Below are 20,222 nucleotides of genomic sequence, written 5' to 3'. Positions count from 1 at the left end.
TATATACGCCCGGACTCCACCCATATAATAAGGCAGCCTGGCCATCCCTAGAGGTTTCCTCCTTCCAGAACACCAGCTAGTCACCTACTTCAATCCCTCTCTGTCAATGGCTGCTCAAGACACTCCACGCATGCTCTGGAAACATCCGGACCCGGAGTCCACCCACATGGGACGCTTCCAAAAGGCTCTAGAGCAGCACATTGTGAAACATTTCAATGTCAGTGAACCAGATGGACAGGCACCTGGCCTTTCTGAAGAGCCTTAACTCAGGGATGGTCAATAGGGGTACCATGACCTTTACGAATTCTCCATCACACAGCCAACGACCTTTTGGGATTTCTGTTGGAAGAACTTCAATCTCATTCACGAGGGAAGTTATACCGCCGTTGTAAATCAGTCGGCTCGAATGGACAGCACCCCCCACTGGTTCACCAGAATCCGACTAAACTTCGCCGAGAACCTATCATTCTCAGCCACGCCGTATGGCCCATCCACGAACGGAAAAGAAGATGCGAAGATTGCTGTGGTCGGGGTCCGCGAGGGCTTCTCCGAATCACCCATGTATCTAACGTGGCGCGAGCTTCGAAGTCGCACAGGACGTTTGCTCCAGGCCATGAAGGCCAATGGGGTGCAAAAGGGCGATCGCATCGCCATCTGTGCAAGTAACAGCATTGACACCCTGCTCGTGTTCCTAGCTTCGACCGCGCTGGGGGCCCTTTTTTCTTCCAGCTCTACGGATATGGGCGTGAAGGGGATCCTGGACCGGCTGGTACAGATCAAACCCCGGTTCTTGTTCATGGACGACCAGGCTGTCTATAATGGCAAGACGATCGACCTTCGATCCAAGATGGAGGCGGACGTGAATGGGTTGCATTCCCTGCAGGAATTCCGTGGGGTGGTCTCCCAACCGCGCTTTGCTTCCCGGCCATTGGATATCAGCCAGATAACCAAGGCGCAGCTGCTTGAGGATTTCTTGGCCAAATCTAACGATGCGAGGCTCCATTTTACACGCATACCCTTCTGCGATCCCTTTTTGATCGTGTACTCTTCAGGCACCACCGGTCAGCCCAAGTGCATTGCGCATTCGGTCGGCGGGGTGCTCGTCAATGCGTATAAAGAAGGACACTTACATTCGGAACTGGATGAGTCCAGTACGATGTTGCAGTACACCACAACCGGCTGGATCATGTATCTTTCTGCTATCCAAAGCCTTTTGTTCGGGTCCCGGGTTGTCCGTTATGATGGCAGTCCATTTATGCCGCGGCTTGAATCGTTGATTCGGCTTGTGGAGCAACAGCAGTGAGCATGATATGTTTCCGTCACACACAGCTCCAACAAAGGCTGACCTCCCAGGGTAACTCATTTCGGCACATCCCCGCGCTACATGTACGAGCTTCAATGCGCAAGCATCCACCCGCGACAGATTGCCGACTTGAGCTCGTTAAAGATGGTGACCAGCACGGGGATGGTGCTCCCCGACGCTCTGTTCGAGTGGTTCTACGACCAGGGCTTCCCACCACATGTCCGGTTGAATAACAACTCCGGAGGAACTGATCTGGCCGGGTGCTTCGGGATAGGCAACTCCCTGCTCCCTGTTCACGTCGGTGGCTGCGCTGGAATGAGTCTCGGCATCCCGATTGACGTCTACGATGCTAGCATCGAAGGTGCTGGAGCGAAGGGAAGGTGTGTAGAGGTCGGGGTCGCGGGCGAGCTGGTAGCCACTGCCGCTTTCCCCAGCATGCCGGCTTCTTTCTGGGGTCCCGATGGGGGTAAACGGTACCATGATGCCTATTTTGCTCGGTTTGATAATACGTTCGTTCATTTCCTGGAGTCAAATCTCCTTCCCATCCCAACATTCTCTTCCTTCATCTTCCTCTTACTCACCAAAAATACTACCAGATGTCTGGACGCACGGTGACTTTGTTTCCATCCACCCCGTCACCCGACAAATATTCTTCCACGGCAGGGCAGACGGCGTTCTGAACCCGTCCGGAATCCGCTTCGGGTCGTCGGAGATCTATCAGGTCCTAGAAGCCGAGTTCCCTGATGAGATTATGGACTCAATCTGTGTCGGTCAGCGACGACCTCAAGATACGGACGAGCGGGTGTTGTTGTTCTTATTACTGAAGTCAGGGACCCGTTTCACACCGGAATTAGTTGCCAGGGTGAAGGCCGCCATTCGCCAGAAACTGAGCAGTCGCCATGATCCGAGCTTTATCTTCGAGACCGCCGAAATTCCGGTAGGTACCTATCCAGATTTGTGACGAGTACTGGCATATATGGTCAGCACTAACAATTCACTGTCAGGTCACCGTCAATGGAAAGAAGGTGGAGCTCCCGGTCAAGCAGATCGTATCGGGGAAGCAAATTAAGCCTTCTGGCACGCTACTCAATCCGGGGTGTCTCGAGTACTATTATCAGTTCGCCGAGGATGAGCGGCTGGTTGCCGCGCGGGACAGTAAGCTCTGAAGCAGATGGGAATATACCTACACGGACCGAGCGCGTGTTTATTGCACCTGTGTAAGTAAGCAGGACCTCGAAATAGAACATAAACATGGCATTTCATAGCACTCTTGGTATGGAATACACACAATGGCGATAGTATACTTCATATTCGCTACCTGGAACGACAATAAATATAATCGTTCGCAGGAGTACCTCAATGTGTCCCATCTACCTTTTGACAGTTTCTTGTATAGAGATTACATTGTTCTTCCCGCAATGTAATCTGCCGGGATCATGCTGGGTCAAGTTGAGGCAGAGAATCTTTACATCCTTTTTCTCGAACGCGCCCGGACTGACTATGGTATCCAGCATGCCAGTCTCAGATGTAGTGTTGCGGCTTACTTGAGAAGATGATAGAAATCCAATCAGAATGTCTTAGCATAATGATTGGTCTAATGGGTCGCGATCTCAGATCTGCGGTCCTTACCTCAAGATATACACAGGCCTACTACTAGTAGTAACAAGGTTCAACACTGCTCGTGCAAGGTATGGATGAGCCCCCTCTTTTGTTAACAGATCAAAGAAATAACCTCCTCCCCCGGGGGGAAGAAAGAAAACAAAGAAAGAAAACAAAGAAAGAAAACAAAAGAAAAGGAACCTGTAACCTGTTCTCTGTCTCCTATTTTATGTAATTGGAAAAGAGTAGCAGCATTCCCCCTAGTCTGTCCCTATTCTGGGCTATCCAGAAATTTATGGCTAGCAAGTCTGTTCTAATATTAGGTGAAAAAGACGGTCTGGGAAAGCCTTTTGTGTGATAATAGGCTTGCATGGACGCCATACCTAGTCAGAGTGCAGATTCACAATGAGTGACTGATACAAGGTGAGTGGCGACTAAGGCGTCATATTCCGTAGCTGCCCAGGCTGTCTGCTGAGTTTGTCAAGGGCGAAGTAGATCTTCCAGTGGTGGGTGAGAAGGTAAAGCAATCAATTCATTAGGGAGTGCAGCGGCGCATACGTGAGAGGACTGGTAGCTGTCGCTTGGCTCCAGCCCTCGAGGTCAAAGGTACCTTAAGGTGCCTCCCCATAAATAGATTACCCGCCCGGGCCGAAGGAAGACGGGAACCCACCTACTCCTGCGAAAGTTGGGGGTCAGAACTGGCTGCTACGCGATAGTGTATTCTCTAGGATGAATGAAGCCCCATCTCACCTAATAGACTCCACCGGCTCTCACTCAACGAATCGATCGAATTTATCATTCCCACCTGCTTTTCCATACCGGTCAAGCAAGGCATTCTTGGAGGTATGGGGATTCCTTCGCCGTTGGACGCATTTTAAGCGCCGCGTGACTGACCATTCGTACTAGCGGCAAAAGGGCATGTCCAGGATGTGGCATTTTTGTCATTGGGTGAGCCCATGCGCCAGATTTGAAAGACGACCATCCTCTTTATCTGTGGGTCTTGGCAATACAGGGCTGTCATGCAGGTCGTGTCACAATCTCCTGTCACAATTTCCGAGGTCCTGCGGGAGACCTCTTTTCGGTGCACTCTCCAGCTCCGGGAAAGTAGGCAAGGCTAGCATACGGCAGAGACGAAGTCAGAAACGGGCGCAGTGTGAAAATACAGCAAATAGAACCCTTTGCTTTATTTTTTCTTCCGCCTCTGCAGTCCCGCCTCTTATATTACCATCAGGCGCGACAACAATGGCATCGACTCCCCGTCTTCGAGTTTCGTCCCCGCATCCACCAATGGCAACCCAAGAGCGGGAAAATGATTCTCTCCGTCCGCGGCTTCTGCGAAGCACATCCAAGGCCGCCGACGGACGCAACGCCCTTCTCTCGTTTGGCGAGCTGCCAGAATGGCATCAAGATAACCAATACATTCTTCGTGGCTATCGCCCGATATCAGGATCGGCTCGGGCTTCATTTCGCAGCTGGTCATACATTCACAATGAGTCAGTAAATATATACTCTCATTTGATACCAGCAGTGGCCTTTCTGCTCGCCGTGTGGTATATAAAAGAGTATCTTACAAGCAGATATTCGAATATCACTGGCCCTGACTTTTTTATTTTTACCTTCTTTCTCCTAACTGCCGTTATCTGCCTGGGTCTCTCAGCGACATACCATACCTTAATGAACCATTCCCACAAAGTTGAACAATTATGGCTGCGACTTGACCTGATAGGCATAGTAGCCTTGACATTAGGCGACTTTGTATCGGGAATATACATGGTCTTCTGGTGTGAGCCTTTGCATCGCAAGATTTACTGGTCTATGGTGTGTTAATACCGATACATCCTGTTTTATTTTATCTGGTATCTAATACCTTTTGTTGGCAGATTGGAATTCTGGGGTCGCTTACCATCTTTATAATGGTAACCCCTAAATTCCAGGGCCAGAACTTTCGCATCTTACGGGCGCTTACGTTCGTCTTCACTGGCCTGTCTGGCTTTGCTCCATTAATACATGGAGTCAAGATATTTGGCATCTCGCAAATGATGAAACAATCCGGAATGCCCTACTATCTGGTCGAAGGAGGCTTTCTCCTACTTGGGGCTTTGATTTATGCAGTAAGCTTCTTGAGTTCGTGCATGGAAGTTGATTCTGACGGTTCTACAGACCAGGTTTCCTGAGAGTCGATATCCTGGTAAATTCGACATATATGGCTCCTCCCATCAGCTCTTTCACATCCTGGTCGTCTTTGCTGCTGTGACTCAATTAATTGGAATATTGGATGCCTTCGGCTATAATCACGCGAATCGGACATGCGTATAGACGGTGGTAATTTGTTTGTATATATCTTCTACTCTATAGCCTAGTGTCCTGGTTAAAAGCACCTACAATAAGATCAAATCCAAGAGGAAAAGGCGCAGCTAACTTCGGTCGCATTGATAACCCAGTGCTAGTAGCCTTTTCCAGTTCTGAACAATGGCCAGGGCAGATGTCGGACGATATAATTAGACAATTATCTCAAAGTTCTGAAACAGTTGTTGGGGAGCAGGGGGAATCGAAAGAAGGGGCTAGCCATGAAAGGAGTGTGGAGATACACAACGGATGGGATGCAGAGTATATATTTAATATCCAGGGCCTTTGGCTTACTTCAGCTGGTGATCGTCCTTCCATATTTTGGTCTCCTTTGTTTCAGGTTATTTTTTTCTCGGTTTTATCTCCGACAGCCTGTAGCTTATTTTCCTTGCTTGTGTACCAGATAGAGCAAGACAGTTATAACCGACCACTAAAATCTAAACTCCCATTAATTTTTCTCGCCGGCACTAGTTTAGAAAACCGATAATTACTTCCAAGGCCTTGTAGACTAGGTCCCAGAAATGAACCGTGATGTAAGCAACGGGATCCGCACAATTGTAACCCTTGATGCTTGCGTTTTACCGCATGCAGCCATGGAATGCCGGCCGCCGTCATGGAGCAAAATAGAGCGTAACATTAAGTTAAGGTAATTGAACTTATCATTAACCGGTTGGGCCTGCGGGCACCTTTATTCCTCCTAATTTCTCTCTCCATTGCCATAGATTGTGCATGTTCTAGGCTGCTTTCCTCCGGTAACCTGCTGCCTTCAAGCAAGACCTTACGGCTAGTGATAATGCACAATGCAGCTCACAGATAGATTGCCTGATTCCCCTTTGTTTGTGAAGCTTCTTAATGAGGCCCAGAAAGATTTCGATCACGTTGCCATCCATGATCCGGCCAGTGATGTTGCTGTCACCTATCCTCGTCTTGTAGAGGATATTCTCGTATACCGACACATAATTCGAGACAACCTCCCTCAAGAATTGCTCAATGAACAGGGCATAATGCGACATAATGAAACCTATTTCGCTTTGGTAGCTTCTCAGTCTTACGAGTTTATCGCGGCCTTCTTTGCCATTTTGGCCCTTGGTGGTGTTGCCATGCCTATATGTGAGTTCGGAATTATGTTGCGATTAGCGTTTAAGTGAACCCAGCCCACTGATAACAAGCAAAAGCGCCATATATTCATCCAGAAGAAGCCAGCTACATGATGTCAAGAGCAAGCCCAGTCTGTGTTATCTCAACTGCCGAGAGCATCAAGTTCGCTGAAAAAGTCCAGCAGCAGTGCGCTTCTGGAGGTATTGCACCAAGTCTGATTACCATTTCGGAAAACGCAAGCTCTACTAGGCCAGCTTCTGGTGCCCACCTTGAAGTTGACCGGGGAGTCACCTTCTCATCTGACAGACCAGCGCTCTTGGTTTTCACCTCCGGCACCACTGGTCGCCCGAAGGGTGTGCTCCATGCGCTGCGCCGGTTGCTGGGGAACTTTGGCGCTATTGGCACATCGAAAGACACTTATCTCGTACATCGCCCACTCGCGAATACTTCCATCCTGACTGGAACTGTTACCGCGTTGTTGAATGGCGTGGCAGTAGAGCTATCTAGAGCTACTGGGCAGGCCAGCGAGGTGTGGACCAGGCTTCGCAGTGGGGGCGTTACCATTCTAACCGGGAATGGTGAATTCTGGATGAACCTCATGAGACATTTCTATGATCATATCAACCTTCTGGCTCCGGAAGAAGTGTCGGAGTATCTGAAGGGTGCGCAGGATGTCCGGAAAGCGACTTGCGCGGGTGTCATGCCAACCCCGTCTGTGAAACACTTTTGGAATAAGGTTTTCGAAGGACGTCCTCTCATAGTGGCCTATGGATCGAGCGAGATGGGCGGGGTGCTATCAACAAAGCAGGATGCTCCGCAAATCACCGATGTACGTCTTGTCGCCCGAGTGTGCGTCATCCCTTGAATGAAACCCTTTACTAAGATTTCCCCAGCCCTCACTGGGAAGGCCGCTGCCTGGGGTAATACTCAAACTTTCTGATGGCGATCACGGTGAGATGTTGATCAAGACACCCACGATGCTTCTAGGGTGAGTGCCTTGAGTCCTTCCCGTCAGTCTTGAAAGCTGTGGCAAGAGGCTAAACACTCCAAAGGTACCTGAATGACCCGCAGACCACCAGTTCTGCCTTTGATGAAGAAGGATTCTTCCGGAGTGGCGATCTGGCCCATGTCAAAGAAGGTCGTGTCATCCTAGACGGTCGGGCAAATACCGGATGTAAGTTCCTCTGCCGTTTACTGGTGTATTTCCTTTGAGATTTTTCCGTGCTCGAATAACTCGCGTAGTTGTCGACTATTACAGCGAAAAGGTCTCCATCCTCGAAGTCGAAACAGCGATACAAGATCTGCCGTACGTGACGGAAGGCTACATCCTCGCTGTGGCCGACACAGCATCAAGATATCGCGTGGCCGCTCTGCTGAGGGTCAAGAACAACAGGTTTCCGGATGGCTCACAAGGCAGCCCTACGCTTGCGACCCTTCGCCAGGACCTAGCAACCAAGCTAGAGTTGTACAAGCTGCCCACAGTGCTTCGAATCCTGAGGGACAAGGAAGTGATTCCTTTGACTTCGTCAGGGAAAGTCAAGCGACACGAAGCCACACGGGCGTATTTCCCCCAGTCAGTAGATAGGGATATGACTACTTTGCCGACGGAGGTTGAAGTCTGGCCTACAGAACAGCTGGATGACCCTCGCGGTCCATGGGATTGGCCGCTACGGTTTCCTGGACGAAGTGCGAAGATTTCCCCTTCATCGTAAATCCTACATACGAACACCGCCAGGGTTCCTTCCACATTAGGACACTTTGAATGCACGCCAGGCTACTATTTTTCCAAAACCCTTGAAGCCGCGCTCTGCCACACCTGAATAAATTCATTATCAAAGAGGGTTCTATTGCATGTTATGTCATCTAAGATTCTGAGCTACTTTACTCTTATCGAGGTTAACGCAAGAATTTTCGATTCAATGACAATGAATGAATTGCATCGATACTAGCGTCGATTCTAACAATAGAACCGTATCTAAGCTACTTCACCTAGTGTATGAAGATCCGCAGGAGCTGGGGGTGTTGGTTTCGTATCTTGCTCCAGAGTAGCGGCACTTGAAAGGTCTTGGCGAGCATTTGGCGTCAACTGACGGCGGTGGCTTAGGATCAGAAAATAATTTGGGATGTTTTATGTACATATTACAATCCCAGTCTCACCTCGGAGTGAATATCAAGCGACAATTCCGTGGAGCTAGTACTGAGCGCTATATATATTGTCAGTCTTGCATTGGGTGAGTGGACCGAGGCCCGATCTTACCGAAGTGGTAGAAAAATGATACGTAGGATCCACCGTCCAGGACACTTTGCGAAGAATCTCCACAAGGGCCACCTTCATTTGAACGATAGCAAATCCACTCCCTGGACACTTGCGGGCGTGCGCATTAAAGGGGATAAAATGTCCTCGCGCCTGGGACCGACGAAAGAGACTGTTGATCGACTCGATATCACTGCCCCAGCGTGAAGGCTGGAAGACTGTCGCGAATTCTCCCCAGAACTCCGGGTTTGTGTGGACTCCGTAGCAGTTCCATCCCATCCACGTGCCCTTGGGAATGCTTATTCCCGTGTCGAGTTGGAACTCTTCCAGCGTCAATCGATTGATGAGCTGGCTAATAGGTGGGTATAATCGGAGAACTTCATAGATGACCGCCGTCAGATATGGCAGTTGGTCGAGCTCGTGGACCGTATAGTTCTCCGGGAGCTTCGAGGCTTCTTCGCGAAGCTGGCCTTGAACCGACTGATGGACCCCGATTTCCCACAGCGCGGAAGTCAATGCCAGCTGCACATTCTCATGCCCGGCAATTGTCAACATCTTCAGATTGGAACGGTAATGAAACTCTGTGAGTTCGTTTTGGTTCCGTGCTCGGACCAGGCGATGGGCAAGCTTCTCCTTTTCAGCAGACGCGGAATATTCGGACGCTGGGCTTTCAGCCCAGCTGTCGACGTGTTTGATCAGCAGACGTTCGAAGGTCTTGATTGCGGCGATTGCCCGGCGACGCTGAGGAAATAAGCAGGAAGCTTTCTCTAGGATAGGGAACTCTGAGAAAATAGGCCCTACCACGTTGGCCTTTACCGCGGTGAGAGCGTTTTCAAGCGGATTAGCGGCATCATCCAAGCAATTTATCTCTGAATCCAGGAATAATGTGCCATACACCGCCACGGCCCAGCGTTGGATCAGGGGATCGACCATCACACCTTGGCCCGACGGCGCGCTCTTTTGAGAATCCAAAAGCAATCTGGCGAGCTGGGACGACTTAACACGTACCGGCTCGGTGTCCGTCGGCTTCTGGATCCCGGGCTTGATGATGGAGCTGAACTGGGCCCATGTCGGTCCATGGGAGTCAATAATGTTTTCGCCAAAGAGCATCGCGAAGGATCCCCAAGGGACCTTCCGATAAAAGCCCCCTTTGGCCACTGTGGCCTCATTGCGGAACATGCGCATGAGGTATTCAGGCTTCGTGACGAGGACTGTCCACCGTCCTGCATTCCAGACAAAGACGGCGCCATGTCGGTCCAAAAGAGGCTGGAGACGGGTTTTATAAAATTGCAGTCTGCTCACGCCCCGACACGCATCATAGAGAGAAACCCACAATGGAACTGCCGGGATGGAGGTTCGTTTAGGAGCGAAAGGTGTGATGAGAAGGAAAACTAAGAATGTGATGATTCCTAGCGTGCCAAGTATGGCAAAGGGAATCATTTTCCTAGAAGCTTCTTCTTTTCCAGTCCGTTGATTCTTGTTGGTGTGATTCTTGAGTGCTGTATGTGCCATGAGGATAAATTCAAAGAACCACCAGACGCAAGGCAGGCTATAATGCATGCCAAACCATTTCGATACGTATAATTCAAAACCAAAAAGGAGGACGGAAGTCAACCGAGACGTATGAATGGAATGCGACTACATACCAAATCCGGCCATTTCACTGGGTTCCGAATTGCCGAATGCAGCTTCTACTAAGGAATGTGGACATCATGTCAATCAGATGGCACCTTGCCGTCCTTTTGAAAGACTAATAATTACAGAGCTGTTGATTATTTACCTGTGCGACCGTTGAGCTTGGTGGCTGATTCATTGCGTCCTGGAAACCCAATGAGGATCGGTGGACCATGTCTTTCCGAACGCTCCTTAATTATGAGGCGTCTTAAACTTCGCATATATCGTGGCCCGGTCGTAGTTTGTTGGTCTTCATGGATGTTAAAAGAGCTGTATGCACCTCTAGGATATAGATTTTGGTCAGCAAGTAAGAATGAATCTGGACTCTAGGCTGTTTAGTGGGACCCCTTTGAGGACGCGTTGAACAACCGTACAGGCATTATATAGCAGCAATTCAAGTTACGGTGAAGTTATTTTCTCAAGTCATCGAAGGTTCTCGATTCAACTTTTAACTGAAGTGGTCACATCTGGCATATCCAACAAGCTTCGTCTGGAAAAGTTTTGTGAACCTTCAGCCTCCCAGCCAGCAGACTTCGGTGCATTTCTCACTTTCCCAAAGCCCAGCCTGCCATTTCCCTGAGCAGGAATGCATGCCACGGGCTAGTTAGAGTACTTTATATGCTTCTTCCCAGGCAGCGATCTCCGAAACCGCCATATGTGGAAAGGATGGAGGGCATCTGCATACCGACTATCAGATTTTGGCCCCGAACTTTGTTCGCTAAGAGTGCTCACTTACGCTTTGTTTAACTGTTCCCTGAGTTTATCCCTGACCTGTATCAACCGTTCCTTGAAAAGGGTTCCCTTGTTGAGGTGAGGGTAAGGAACTCCCGGTGGGGGGTCAACACCGAGAAAGTTGCATATAGGTTCCCATCCCTGCGAGGGTTCAAAAACCAACAGGCGATCCCGTGGGACCGTTGCGCACACGTAGGCAATATGCTGCTTAAACTGTTCGATCATCGCCTGCTTGTCTGCGTAGAGCTTCAGCTCCCCTTCCTTGACAATGGCCCGGGCCATCTTCCGGGATCTCATCATCTTGTCTGGCCAGGCGGAGCTGTCCTCCATCGGCCAGTCCTGGATTGTGTTTCCGACAGATTTGTACCACAATTCGGGATCCCGCACCGTCAGAATCACCTTGGCGTCGGGATACTGCTTCATCAAGTCCTCCCAAAAGGCGGCCGCCGGCCAGTCAACGGCTGCGTCGTATCCGCGGAACATGTGGTCCCAGTCGGGCTTGGAGTTGGACTGATAGGCTTCCTGGAACAAGGCTGGATCTTGGGTGTCGTCGAGGAGCATCTTTTCCATATGATGACACGAGTACCTTGATTGCCGTGTTAGCGTCTTTGGGGGCAGTCTAGGTCACGGCTGGGACATTTACCCCAGTATATCGAGGGCCCTGCAGAGGCTCAGGGTGCCTGTTCGGCCGTACCCTGCTCCGATGATCTTCAGCTGGCCCATTTCGAAGAAAATGGCTCACAAGTAGAGTGTTCACGATTGATGCGGAAGCAATATACAAGATTTGCGATATACGCAAGGGAGAGAGAGAATAGACATATCGATTTCACAAACTTAAAAGCAGCGCCTCCGTTTGACGTAGCATGGATACAATTAAAATATCCTGTAATCATCTGTTTAGAAATGGAACGCAACCCTCTGTCCACGAGGGGGTCATTCTCCGCATGCGGCTAGCATTCTAGTCAAAGTAAAGTCAATTATGCTTAATCTATAGCAGCACCTAGACGGCTTTGATGCCTCTGACCTAATCTCGGGTAGCTTGTGGCCAAGCAACCGCATTGGGACAATTTGAGATTGCGTCGTACGTGGATTCCTACGAGGTTACAACAAGGGCCGCCAGACGCAACTCTTAAAAGTCACTGTCAACACACCTGGCTGTCGGACTTATAGACCACGTTGCAACGCTATAAAACAGTGTCAACGACAACCCATACGTAATATTTTCCCATTCCGGATTGAGATAGATGGGCATAACAGGGTCACAATATAAACCCTGAACCGCACCCATTCCTAGGATTCCCTTTCCCGACACAAGAGCAAGAACGATCCAACTCATGCCACATCTCGCAAAGAGAGCCTACCATCATGACACACACAACCGAGCAAGTCTTGGATCACCATCCTCATCTTCCCGGGGGGCCCAATGATGACGGCGTCGAGGTGACTCCGAGCGGCTATCGATACCGCATGCTGAATGGGATAATGATGCCGCCGCATGTCACTCCGGAGTGCTACGAGCGATCACGCCGCGTCTCGACACGACCGAAAGATATCTGCTTCACCTCGTATCCCAAGTCCGGTTCGACGTGGTTGTCCTATATTCTGGTGCTCTTGACAGGCCGAAAGAAGGACTACCTCCGTGACGATATCCACTGGGTCGAGAGCAGCCGCACATATCCACGCACCGACCAGGAGCTGAACAACGCGCCCGACTGCCGAATCTTCAAAAGCCATATGCCGTATTCGATGGCCCTGGCCGGTAACCCGGCCGAGAACCCCTGCCGATATATCTACATCGCTCGCAACCCGAAAGATGTCTGCGTGTCGTACTACCACTTCGAGATGGGCAAGACCTGGTCTGGAATGTGGGATGGCTCCTGGGAGGAGTGGCTGGAGATGTTTCTCCAGGGCAAGGTCCAGCGGGGCGACTGGTTTGACCATGCGCTGAGCTGGTGGGAGCATCGAGATGACCCAAATGTGCTCTTTTTGCGCTACGAAGACCTGCTAAATAACACGGCGCGGGAGATCGGGAAGATCGCCCAGTTCCTCAGCCTCGAAACGGACGCAGCCCAGATTGATGACATCGTGACCAAGGTGGGCTTCCGCGAGATGCAGTCCTCAGAGTACAGCTCGTTGTCGGATATTAAGCAGTTTACCCATTTTTTCCGGAAGGGCAAGGCGGGCTCCTGGAAAGAACAGTTCACCGTACAGCAGAGTGAGGCGTTCGATGAGTATTTTCGCAGGAGAGTTGGTGCCTCGGGCCTTAAGTTTGATGGCAATTAAATTAGCTAGTTACAGGTTGAGTTTGACCTTCTATAATATAACCAAAAGGTCGGTTAAGTTTAAATATCAATCAATCAATCAAACAAACAAACTTCTATTAACCCGATAAAGCCTATCTATTAAAGCAACAGGCTATGCAGGTGCTTCTCTAGCGAAGTAAAATTTCGCAGCCATATGCCTCATATAAATCCTGTAATTGCAGTCGACAACCAAAAAGCGAAACAAAACTAAATCATAGCTGCCAGTCGCCTGCCGTGTGTCTACTGTGCCATCCATGACGCCTTCGCTCTTTTTATATTCCCCTATTTAGGTATTCCATCCCTAAGTATATCCCCGGGAGTGATGCGAGATCTTTGCTCCTCCCCCTAAAGTTCTGTATAGCTATTGTCTTTGTTGTCTAGTCTGAGGCCTTCTAATAGGATGCTTAGGTCCGGTACCTCCTCTGTTTTTCTCCCCATACTAACCAAATCAGAAGTTCGGAACTGCTAGAGAAAGCCAGTTTGTTATATGAATTTGGCGATATAGTGGATTGCCGTCGGGTGATTATGAACTACATGATGATGATGATGATGCTGATGGTTGCATTATACAGGAATATCGGCTCCTTTATAGGACTCTTCCCGGGTGCCCAACGGCCGTCAAGCCGCTGCAGGTTCTATTGTTTTTGATTTTAAAATCTTAATCCTTTCTAAATGTATATATCTACTTATTTATCTTTGTCTCTATTGTTTAATTCTTCTCGTTCTTTATGGTAACAAATGCTGGTGACAGCTTGCGTAGCTGTGAACGGAGGACGGGAGTCAACATCCACTGCCGGATTAGGGCAGGCACCCGCTACCGGTGACCGATGAATGCAGGTACCCTCAGGATTATGTGCAATGTCGTATTAGAGAAGACATGTGGTACTGGATGAATTAAACTTTGACATTTAATATGTACGGTTTACCGGTAGTTGATCTATCCGTCTGAGCCCATGGCAGTCTACTATGCAATAGGACTAGTTTTCTATCTGGCGCAGAGGAGCTAATCTACTGCTTCTAGGTCCGAGTCCTAGCGACGATCCTCAGCAACAATGTATTGCCACTGCGAGTAATCGTAAACTCATAGAGCGAGTCACGCCGTCGTCTCGGAAGCCACGCATGTCATGTCTAGAGCTGGATAAGCAGGTAGGCTCGGGAGCGAGCCGAGTAGTGTCATCACCGTGGCCGCGACACCGTGAGACACCTGAACCTTTCTGCCTGAAAGGCTGACCCCCTCCACGAGGCGGAATCCTAATTGTCCTGTTCATAAGACAGAGGAAAATGAAGTGGGGCAATCGGCCTGGTCGCTGGGAGTCGGCGGGAGACCAAGGTGCTATCTAAAGCACGCCCAAGCTTCACGCCGGCCGGTTAGTAGTTGGCTGGGTGATCACCAACGAATCCCGGCTGTTGTATGCTTTTGTGTTTTCTTTTTGCCTGCTCGGGCTCCATTGAGTCATTCTGATAAACCATATTATCATCACATTGGTCTTCAATTAAAAAGGGATGTGCTCTGGGCATGTTGCACATACTAGGTACAGTGACCACGGGTGACGGAGAAGCGGAGGGATCACACATATTGACCGGTTAGGAAAGCAGAACACAAAATAGCAAGTTCAAATTGAAGATAATTATCTGTAAATCTTTTTATATAGGCAGGCACTTTGACTTCTCAAGATTCACCTAAAGCCATGGCGCTGTTATGAATACTCCGAATTAAAGTAGGAAGCTTTGCCAAGAGGGAATTATAATTTTCGATAATATCACGCCAGCTACTGACATTTTGACGTATTCGAGACAAATTATATCTAATTTCCAATCAAACAGATGGTGAAAACATTCCTTCGCTGCGACCGACTAAAGCCATTCCAGTCACATTCCATATTAAAACAAAACTTGTAAGCAGCAGATTGTACGATGTAGAAATTAATTGTTCCTACTAGAGGTTTGTTCATTTAGATTTTCTAAATAAATAGCCTGCAGATATGGATACGATATACGGATGTATACTTTCTCCGCCATCCGAATCTCGACAACTCTTTTGCGTGTACTCCGTAAGCTCTGATCGACGGAACTGGTTACTGGGCCAATAATAGGCTGGAGCCCGAGTAATTGTTTTGGCTATAACCTAATGAGGTACTTCATATTGTGAAAGAACCATGTCATGCCCGTCTGGGCTGTAAGAACATGACGACTATATAGATCAATCAGTGGTTATATCACGTCAGGGTACATAGTTCCTTCGTTAATCAATGTCAAATGGCCAGATTGACCTTAAAGCCTTCTCGTCTTTTACCGGCTCCTCACCGTCTGGATTAGCGTTTGTTAAAACAGCCTCTAATATCGCATCAAAGAGTTCCTTGTGAGCTAATTGTGTTTCTTCCTAACTATCTGGAGGTACCCATCCGGCTGATGCTATATTTAGTAGGCCGGACAAATTAGTTCGCAGCTGCTATGCTGCCTTAAAAAGTCTATACTTTTTCTTTTGGTTCTTAAATTCCTCCTGGGTAGGCAGAGGATAAGGATATTGGCCTTTAAATCTTAGCTAATTCTAAAGCTTAACAGTCTTAATTACCTTATGACGCAAAGCTACTGTACTATCTTTCTATATTTAATAGTAATAGCGGAGCTGGCGAAAGAGGGTATTATCCATAAGTCTCAGGGCTGAGAGTTTTGGCGTGAAATATTGCGAAAATAATTTAAAAGTATTAGTATATACCTTACTTCCCGTAGCAAGGTCCGGAACCTCATTAAAGTACCAGAACGCTAGCTTAATACTAATGATTTACCAGTCAATAATACTAGTAATAGTAGAAAAATCATCTTCTAACACGAATATATTCCTCATGTGCAAGTCGGGATAGAATAATAAGGGTGTGGCGGAATTGCTGATTCGAGTATCTATAGCCATTCGCTTTAGCACAGAGCAGGTACGCTCTAGTAGAGCCAAATGCGTTTTAGACAATCCATGGTAGATCGGCTTCCTCTCGGGTTCAGTGTCCACTGGAGGTACTCGTGACAGACCAGCGTCAATAAAACCCTCACAATATTGGTCAATGCTTAGCCCTAATAACCTCGCATGATAAGTAAAGTCGATTCTTAAAGAGGTTTGCGGTATCTTACATGGCCCCTGATTTGCTTTCGCGTGATAATAGTACCTTCTTTTCCCAGCACCAGTGCCCCAGTATCTAGTAGCGCAGTGTGGCCCAATACAGAAGCCATCACCTAAGAGATGTTTACTGGCAGAATCAAGAGTATCATCGAAGTAAATGCTCCCAAACGCTAGGAATTCCAAATCGACGATTTCCCTCATAGTCCGGTAGATTGCATCTATACATCTAACTTGCCGGTCACCAGCCATTTCATACCATTTCTCGCGTAGTGGAACGCGAGTTGCATGCTCCATAATTATATACTCGCTGCCGACGGTATTTGTCCCATCCCTTGCGTCATGATTATAGTCAAGAATCTTTGGTATGGGGATATTAGTGTTCAATTATACTAAAAGTATGGCTTAGTAAGCATGGGTATTCGCTGAGAGATGCAATGGATTTACAGTAACGAACTGTAGCGACTTCAGAAAGAGTGGTTAGCTTCGCAGGCCCTGCCAGGCGAAATAGGAGCTTCACTATGATTATCTTGGCGTTGTCTAGGGTGAAGATGAAGACCCTGTTAAAGCCCCCTTCCACTTTTTAGTAATTCTTTAGAAAACTTGCTCCGGGGCAAAGCTGGATAATCTTTTGGCAGAGAGTCTTAAATCTAAATTAGATGAAGCGCGAATTAGTTTCCAGTTTATTATATCGTAACCACCGGCCGCTCGTGTAGGCATGAGGCTCGTTTTCTAGTCCGTTAACGCGAAGGTTAAACTTGCTAGACGAGCAATGGACTCACCGAGTCTCAACACTGAATTCATCTTAGTCGCCGTTGAAATTGTCGCGCTATTGGCAGGCTGTATACGAGAAGCCAAAGAGGGCGCGGAAAGGAAGGGTGGTGATGAAGGGCGGCTAAGTTGACTTCGTAATGCCCAACATACAGAATGTCTCAATGTCGGAGGCATTGTAGAAATGGATCTCCGTCCAGAGGTTGCCCATGGAACAATATAAACTTCCCCCTCTTGCCATCAGGAACATGAGAATTATCGTTGGTCGCAACCAGGGGTCGATAACTTGGCAGTCACCTGACTCTCAGCCCCGGTGAGGTGGCTTCGTTGGTCAAATTGGATGATTCGGCTAGAAATCATCAGCCCTCGATCAAAAAGGACGCTTCTACTGGTTGAGATGGGCTTCTCTGGACCTGCAAAAAGGATAATTAACACCATTTGTCGATGACGCAGCGATCAACCTGCCTTGCCCGGCAACCTTCGAAGTTCCAACTCCTTCCTTGACCGACCATCTGCGACATGATAGCCCCCAAGATGGCATCATGGGCATGGCGTCCATCCGCGACCACTCCATCTCTTTTGTTTAATACATGTAATATGCCCTCCTCAACTCGTACCTTTCAAAAGGCTTCAACGATGGATGACAATCGTGGACTGTTCGAGTACACGTCTGGTCGATGGATGTGAGTTCCTCAGCGATGCCCCCCTGCATCGCGACTTTTATAGCCTATACGCGCAGATACAACTAAAACATCCGTCTCGCTGAACGCCGTGGGGAGTTTAACGTCGATGCATTAAAAAGCGCAGCTGCTCGCTCATTGCAGCGAACTGATGGAGATATTAAGAGCATGTCAAAGCTGGCCGAAGGAGGTTTCAACCGTGTCCTACAGATTACTATGGTCGATGATAGCCAGATTCTTGCCCGGCTACCGTATTCCTCAACTAAACCGAAAAGCTTAGCGGTTGCTAGCGAGGTGGCGACCTTGGCTCTTCTCCGTGATCATGGTTTCCCTGTTCCTCGCGTGCACGCGTACTCAACAGATGAGTCAAATCCCGTTGGTTCGGAGTATATTATCATGGAAAAACTACCAGGAACGCCACTCGCTGGTTGCTGGTTTGATTTGTCAGAAAAGCAACACCTCAAAGTGCTTCTGCAGCTTGTGCAGTTAGAGGCAAAGCTCCATACCATCGACCTCCCAGCGAGTGGAAGCATTTACTATGCCAAAGATCTGCCATCCGACTCGCCACGCATTGTCATTCCTGACTCAGATTTCTGTATTGGCCCCAGTGCAGCTCTCAAATGGTGGTTTGCAGAGCGTTCCTCGCTTCTTATTGATCGCGGTCCTTGTAAGTGCCTAACACTTTCGCTTTCCTCACCCCTGACCATATAGCAGGTAAAGACGCGATCGATGTTCTCCGCAGCCCTGCCTTGAAAGAGCTGTCCTGGTTGCGTGCGTATGGCCGATCTCGCTTTCCCTTTGAACGTGCGTACCGCGAATCAATGGAATACCGATTGTCCACCCCCAGTGAGCATATTGCTTCGCTCGAAGCGTACCTCGAAATTACTTCTGAACTGCTTGCATCGAATGAATTTTTGCGGCCACTCCTTCGCCACCCCGATCTCCAGCCGAACAACATCTTTGTCTCGGATGATCTTGATATTGTCGGCTTGATTGACTGGCAACATCCATCTGTGTTACCGCTCTTTCTCGCCGCCGGGATCCCCGAATTCGTTCAGAACTATGACGATCCTGAATCACTTGCTTTCCGCCCACCACCTTCTCCAGATCTAAGCGGCATGGACGACCAGGAAAGGGCCGACGCTCTTGTTGATTTTCGGCGTCGCCATACTCACTTCTTCTACTTGGCCTTTACCCAGCGTTTCAATGAAGCCAATTTCCGCGCCATGGATCAGCATACGAACATGCTAACTCGCCGCATCTTTACCCATGCTGGCGAGCCTTGGGAGGGGAATAATGTCCCTCTCCAGGCCGATCTTGTGCTGATCACCAAAATGTGGCACGAATACTCAACCCGCCCGTGTCCGATATCATTCCCCGCGGCTCAAGCTGATTCCATTATGGACTTTCAAAATATGCAGGAAGAAGTTGATCTCCAACTAAAACGCATCCGCAGTTTCATTGGCATAGGTGTAGACGGATGGACCGCTCCGGGTGAATATGAAGTTGCCTGTTCCCGTGCTCGTCAGATAAAAGCTGATGGCCTGGCTTCTCTTGACACCGACCATGAGCGCAAGATGACAAGTCGTCACTGGCCATTCGATGACCATGATGAAGACGAATAAATCCCCCATTGCGCATAATACCAATTACAAATGGGATGCCTGTTCGCTATATAGAGGGCTCGTATCCTGATCTTGGCACTATACGGATTCGATTGGCATTAAAAGAATATATAAAATGGTTACTAATAAGTCAATGAGAACAACCTCCCAATCCCAAAACACTAGAAATGATTTTCAAAGACTATAAGTTATCACCAACTTCTCCTATAAAAGTACCCTATAAGAAATGGTAGCAATAAGACATAAAAGATACTATAGAAGTCTTATAAATACCCGTAGTCAGATAAAGCTCGACATGGGTAGACCAAGGCCAAACCACTCTCTATCTACCTCGAGCCTTTTTCTACGCACGCTGAGCTGAGCCCGCTTGTGCTCTATCCAGTTTCTGCTGCCCTAGATTTACATATATGTGCAACTTAAAGATAATAATACGATATGCCATACTGCAGTGCGATAGCTCTGAATGTGCCAGTGGTAACTCATCCCGTGAGAAGGTTTTGGATATTGATATAAAGCTTTGAGAAGCTTCCAACACCACCCCAGAAGTAAATTTTGGTATTACCACCGTAACGCCTATTTCTAGACCATCCCTTGCATATGTACCAACCAGATATGTCTCTTAGCGACAGCCATACAAATTTCCTTTGCCGCTTTCTCCTCATTCTACAGAAGTTCTCAAGGTGGGCCACTCTTCACCCAAACAGTAATCACAAAAGATGACTGCGCTCACC

The 20,222-nt window shown here is 48.5% G+C and overlaps 8 protein-coding genes across 8 annotated transcripts; 5 read left to right on the top strand and 3 right to left on the bottom strand.

Moving 5' to 3' along the window:
* Positions 1-106: 106 nt before the first annotated feature.
* On the top strand, positions 107-2,469 carry P170DRAFT_445380 (acetoacetyl-coenzyme A synthetase; the record flags this gene model as incomplete). Its single annotated transcript, XM_024850701.1, has 5 exons — positions 107-217; positions 284-1,299; positions 1,354-1,769; positions 1,900-2,240; positions 2,308-2,469. 5 exons carry the CDS (start codon positions 107-109, stop codon positions 2,467-2,469), a joined length of 2,046 nt encoding a protein of 681 aa, XP_024705265.1.
* Positions 2,470-4,189: 1,720 nt separating this feature from the next.
* P170DRAFT_354053 (hemolysin III family protein) lies at positions 4,190-5,218 on the top strand (the record flags this gene model as incomplete). The annotated part of the gene is made up of 3 exons (XM_024844008.1): positions 4,190-4,720; positions 4,783-5,013; positions 5,063-5,218. 3 exons carry the CDS (start codon positions 4,190-4,192, stop codon positions 5,216-5,218), a joined length of 918 nt encoding a protein of 305 aa, XP_024705264.1.
* An 830-nt stretch (positions 5,219-6,048) lies between these two features.
* On the top strand, positions 6,049-8,058 carry P170DRAFT_355747 (class I adenylate-forming enzyme family protein; the record flags this gene model as incomplete). Its single annotated transcript, XM_024844107.1, has 5 exons — positions 6,049-6,358; positions 6,424-7,175; positions 7,240-7,334; positions 7,399-7,520; positions 7,589-8,058. 5 exons carry the CDS (start codon positions 6,049-6,051, stop codon positions 8,056-8,058), a joined length of 1,749 nt encoding a protein of 582 aa, XP_024705263.1.
* A 441-nt stretch (positions 8,059-8,499) lies between these two features.
* xanG (cytochrome P450 monooxygenase xanG) lies at positions 8,500-10,112 on the bottom strand (the record flags this gene model as incomplete). The annotated part of the gene is made up of 2 exons (XM_024853054.1): positions 8,500-8,550; positions 8,604-10,112. The coding sequence occupies 2 exons, from the start codon at positions 10,110-10,112 to the stop codon at positions 8,500-8,502; spliced, it is 1,560 nt and encodes a 519-aa protein (XP_024705262.1).
* An 894-nt stretch (positions 10,113-11,006) lies between these two features.
* On the bottom strand, positions 11,007-11,729 carry P170DRAFT_354998 (sulfotransferase family protein; the record flags this gene model as incomplete). The annotated part of the gene is made up of 2 exons (XM_024844067.1): positions 11,007-11,592; positions 11,650-11,729. The coding sequence occupies 2 exons, from the start codon at positions 11,727-11,729 to the stop codon at positions 11,007-11,009; spliced, it is 666 nt and encodes a 221-aa protein (XP_024705261.1).
* Positions 11,730-12,371: 642 nt separating this feature from the next.
* P170DRAFT_424389 (sulfotransferase domain-containing protein) lies at positions 12,372-13,289 on the top strand (the record flags this gene model as incomplete). The annotated part of the gene is made up of 1 exon (XM_024847565.1): positions 12,372-13,289. The coding sequence occupies one exon, from the start codon at positions 12,372-12,374 to the stop codon at positions 13,287-13,289; it is 918 nt and encodes a 305-aa protein (XP_024705260.1).
* Positions 13,290-15,551: 2,262 nt separating this feature from the next.
* On the bottom strand, positions 15,552-17,363 carry P170DRAFT_445376 (uncharacterized protein; the record flags this gene model as incomplete). The annotated part of the gene is made up of 9 exons (XM_024850700.1): positions 15,552-15,665; positions 15,708-15,758; positions 15,882-15,911; positions 16,026-16,072; positions 16,109-16,372; positions 16,430-16,775; positions 16,873-16,975; positions 17,114-17,147; positions 17,198-17,363. The coding sequence occupies 9 exons, from the start codon at positions 17,361-17,363 to the stop codon at positions 15,552-15,554; spliced, it is 1,155 nt and encodes a 384-aa protein (XP_024705259.1).
* A 459-nt stretch (positions 17,364-17,822) lies between these two features.
* On the top strand, positions 17,823-19,491 carry P170DRAFT_454642 (phosphotransferase family protein; the record flags this gene model as incomplete). Its single annotated transcript, XM_024851459.1, has 3 exons — positions 17,823-17,869; positions 17,989-18,533; positions 18,581-19,491. The coding sequence occupies 3 exons, from the start codon at positions 17,823-17,825 to the stop codon at positions 19,489-19,491; spliced, it is 1,503 nt and encodes a 500-aa protein (XP_024705258.1).
* Positions 19,492-20,222: the final 731 nt, after the last annotated feature.

The sequence above is a fragment of the Aspergillus steynii genome (assembly GCF_002849105.1).
Source record: "Aspergillus steynii IBT 23096 chromosome Unknown P170scaffold_3, whole genome shotgun sequence".
NCBI lineage: Eukaryota > Fungi > Ascomycota > Eurotiomycetes > Eurotiales > Aspergillaceae > Aspergillus > Aspergillus steynii.
This window is presented reverse-complemented; position numbering and strand designations above follow the sequence as displayed.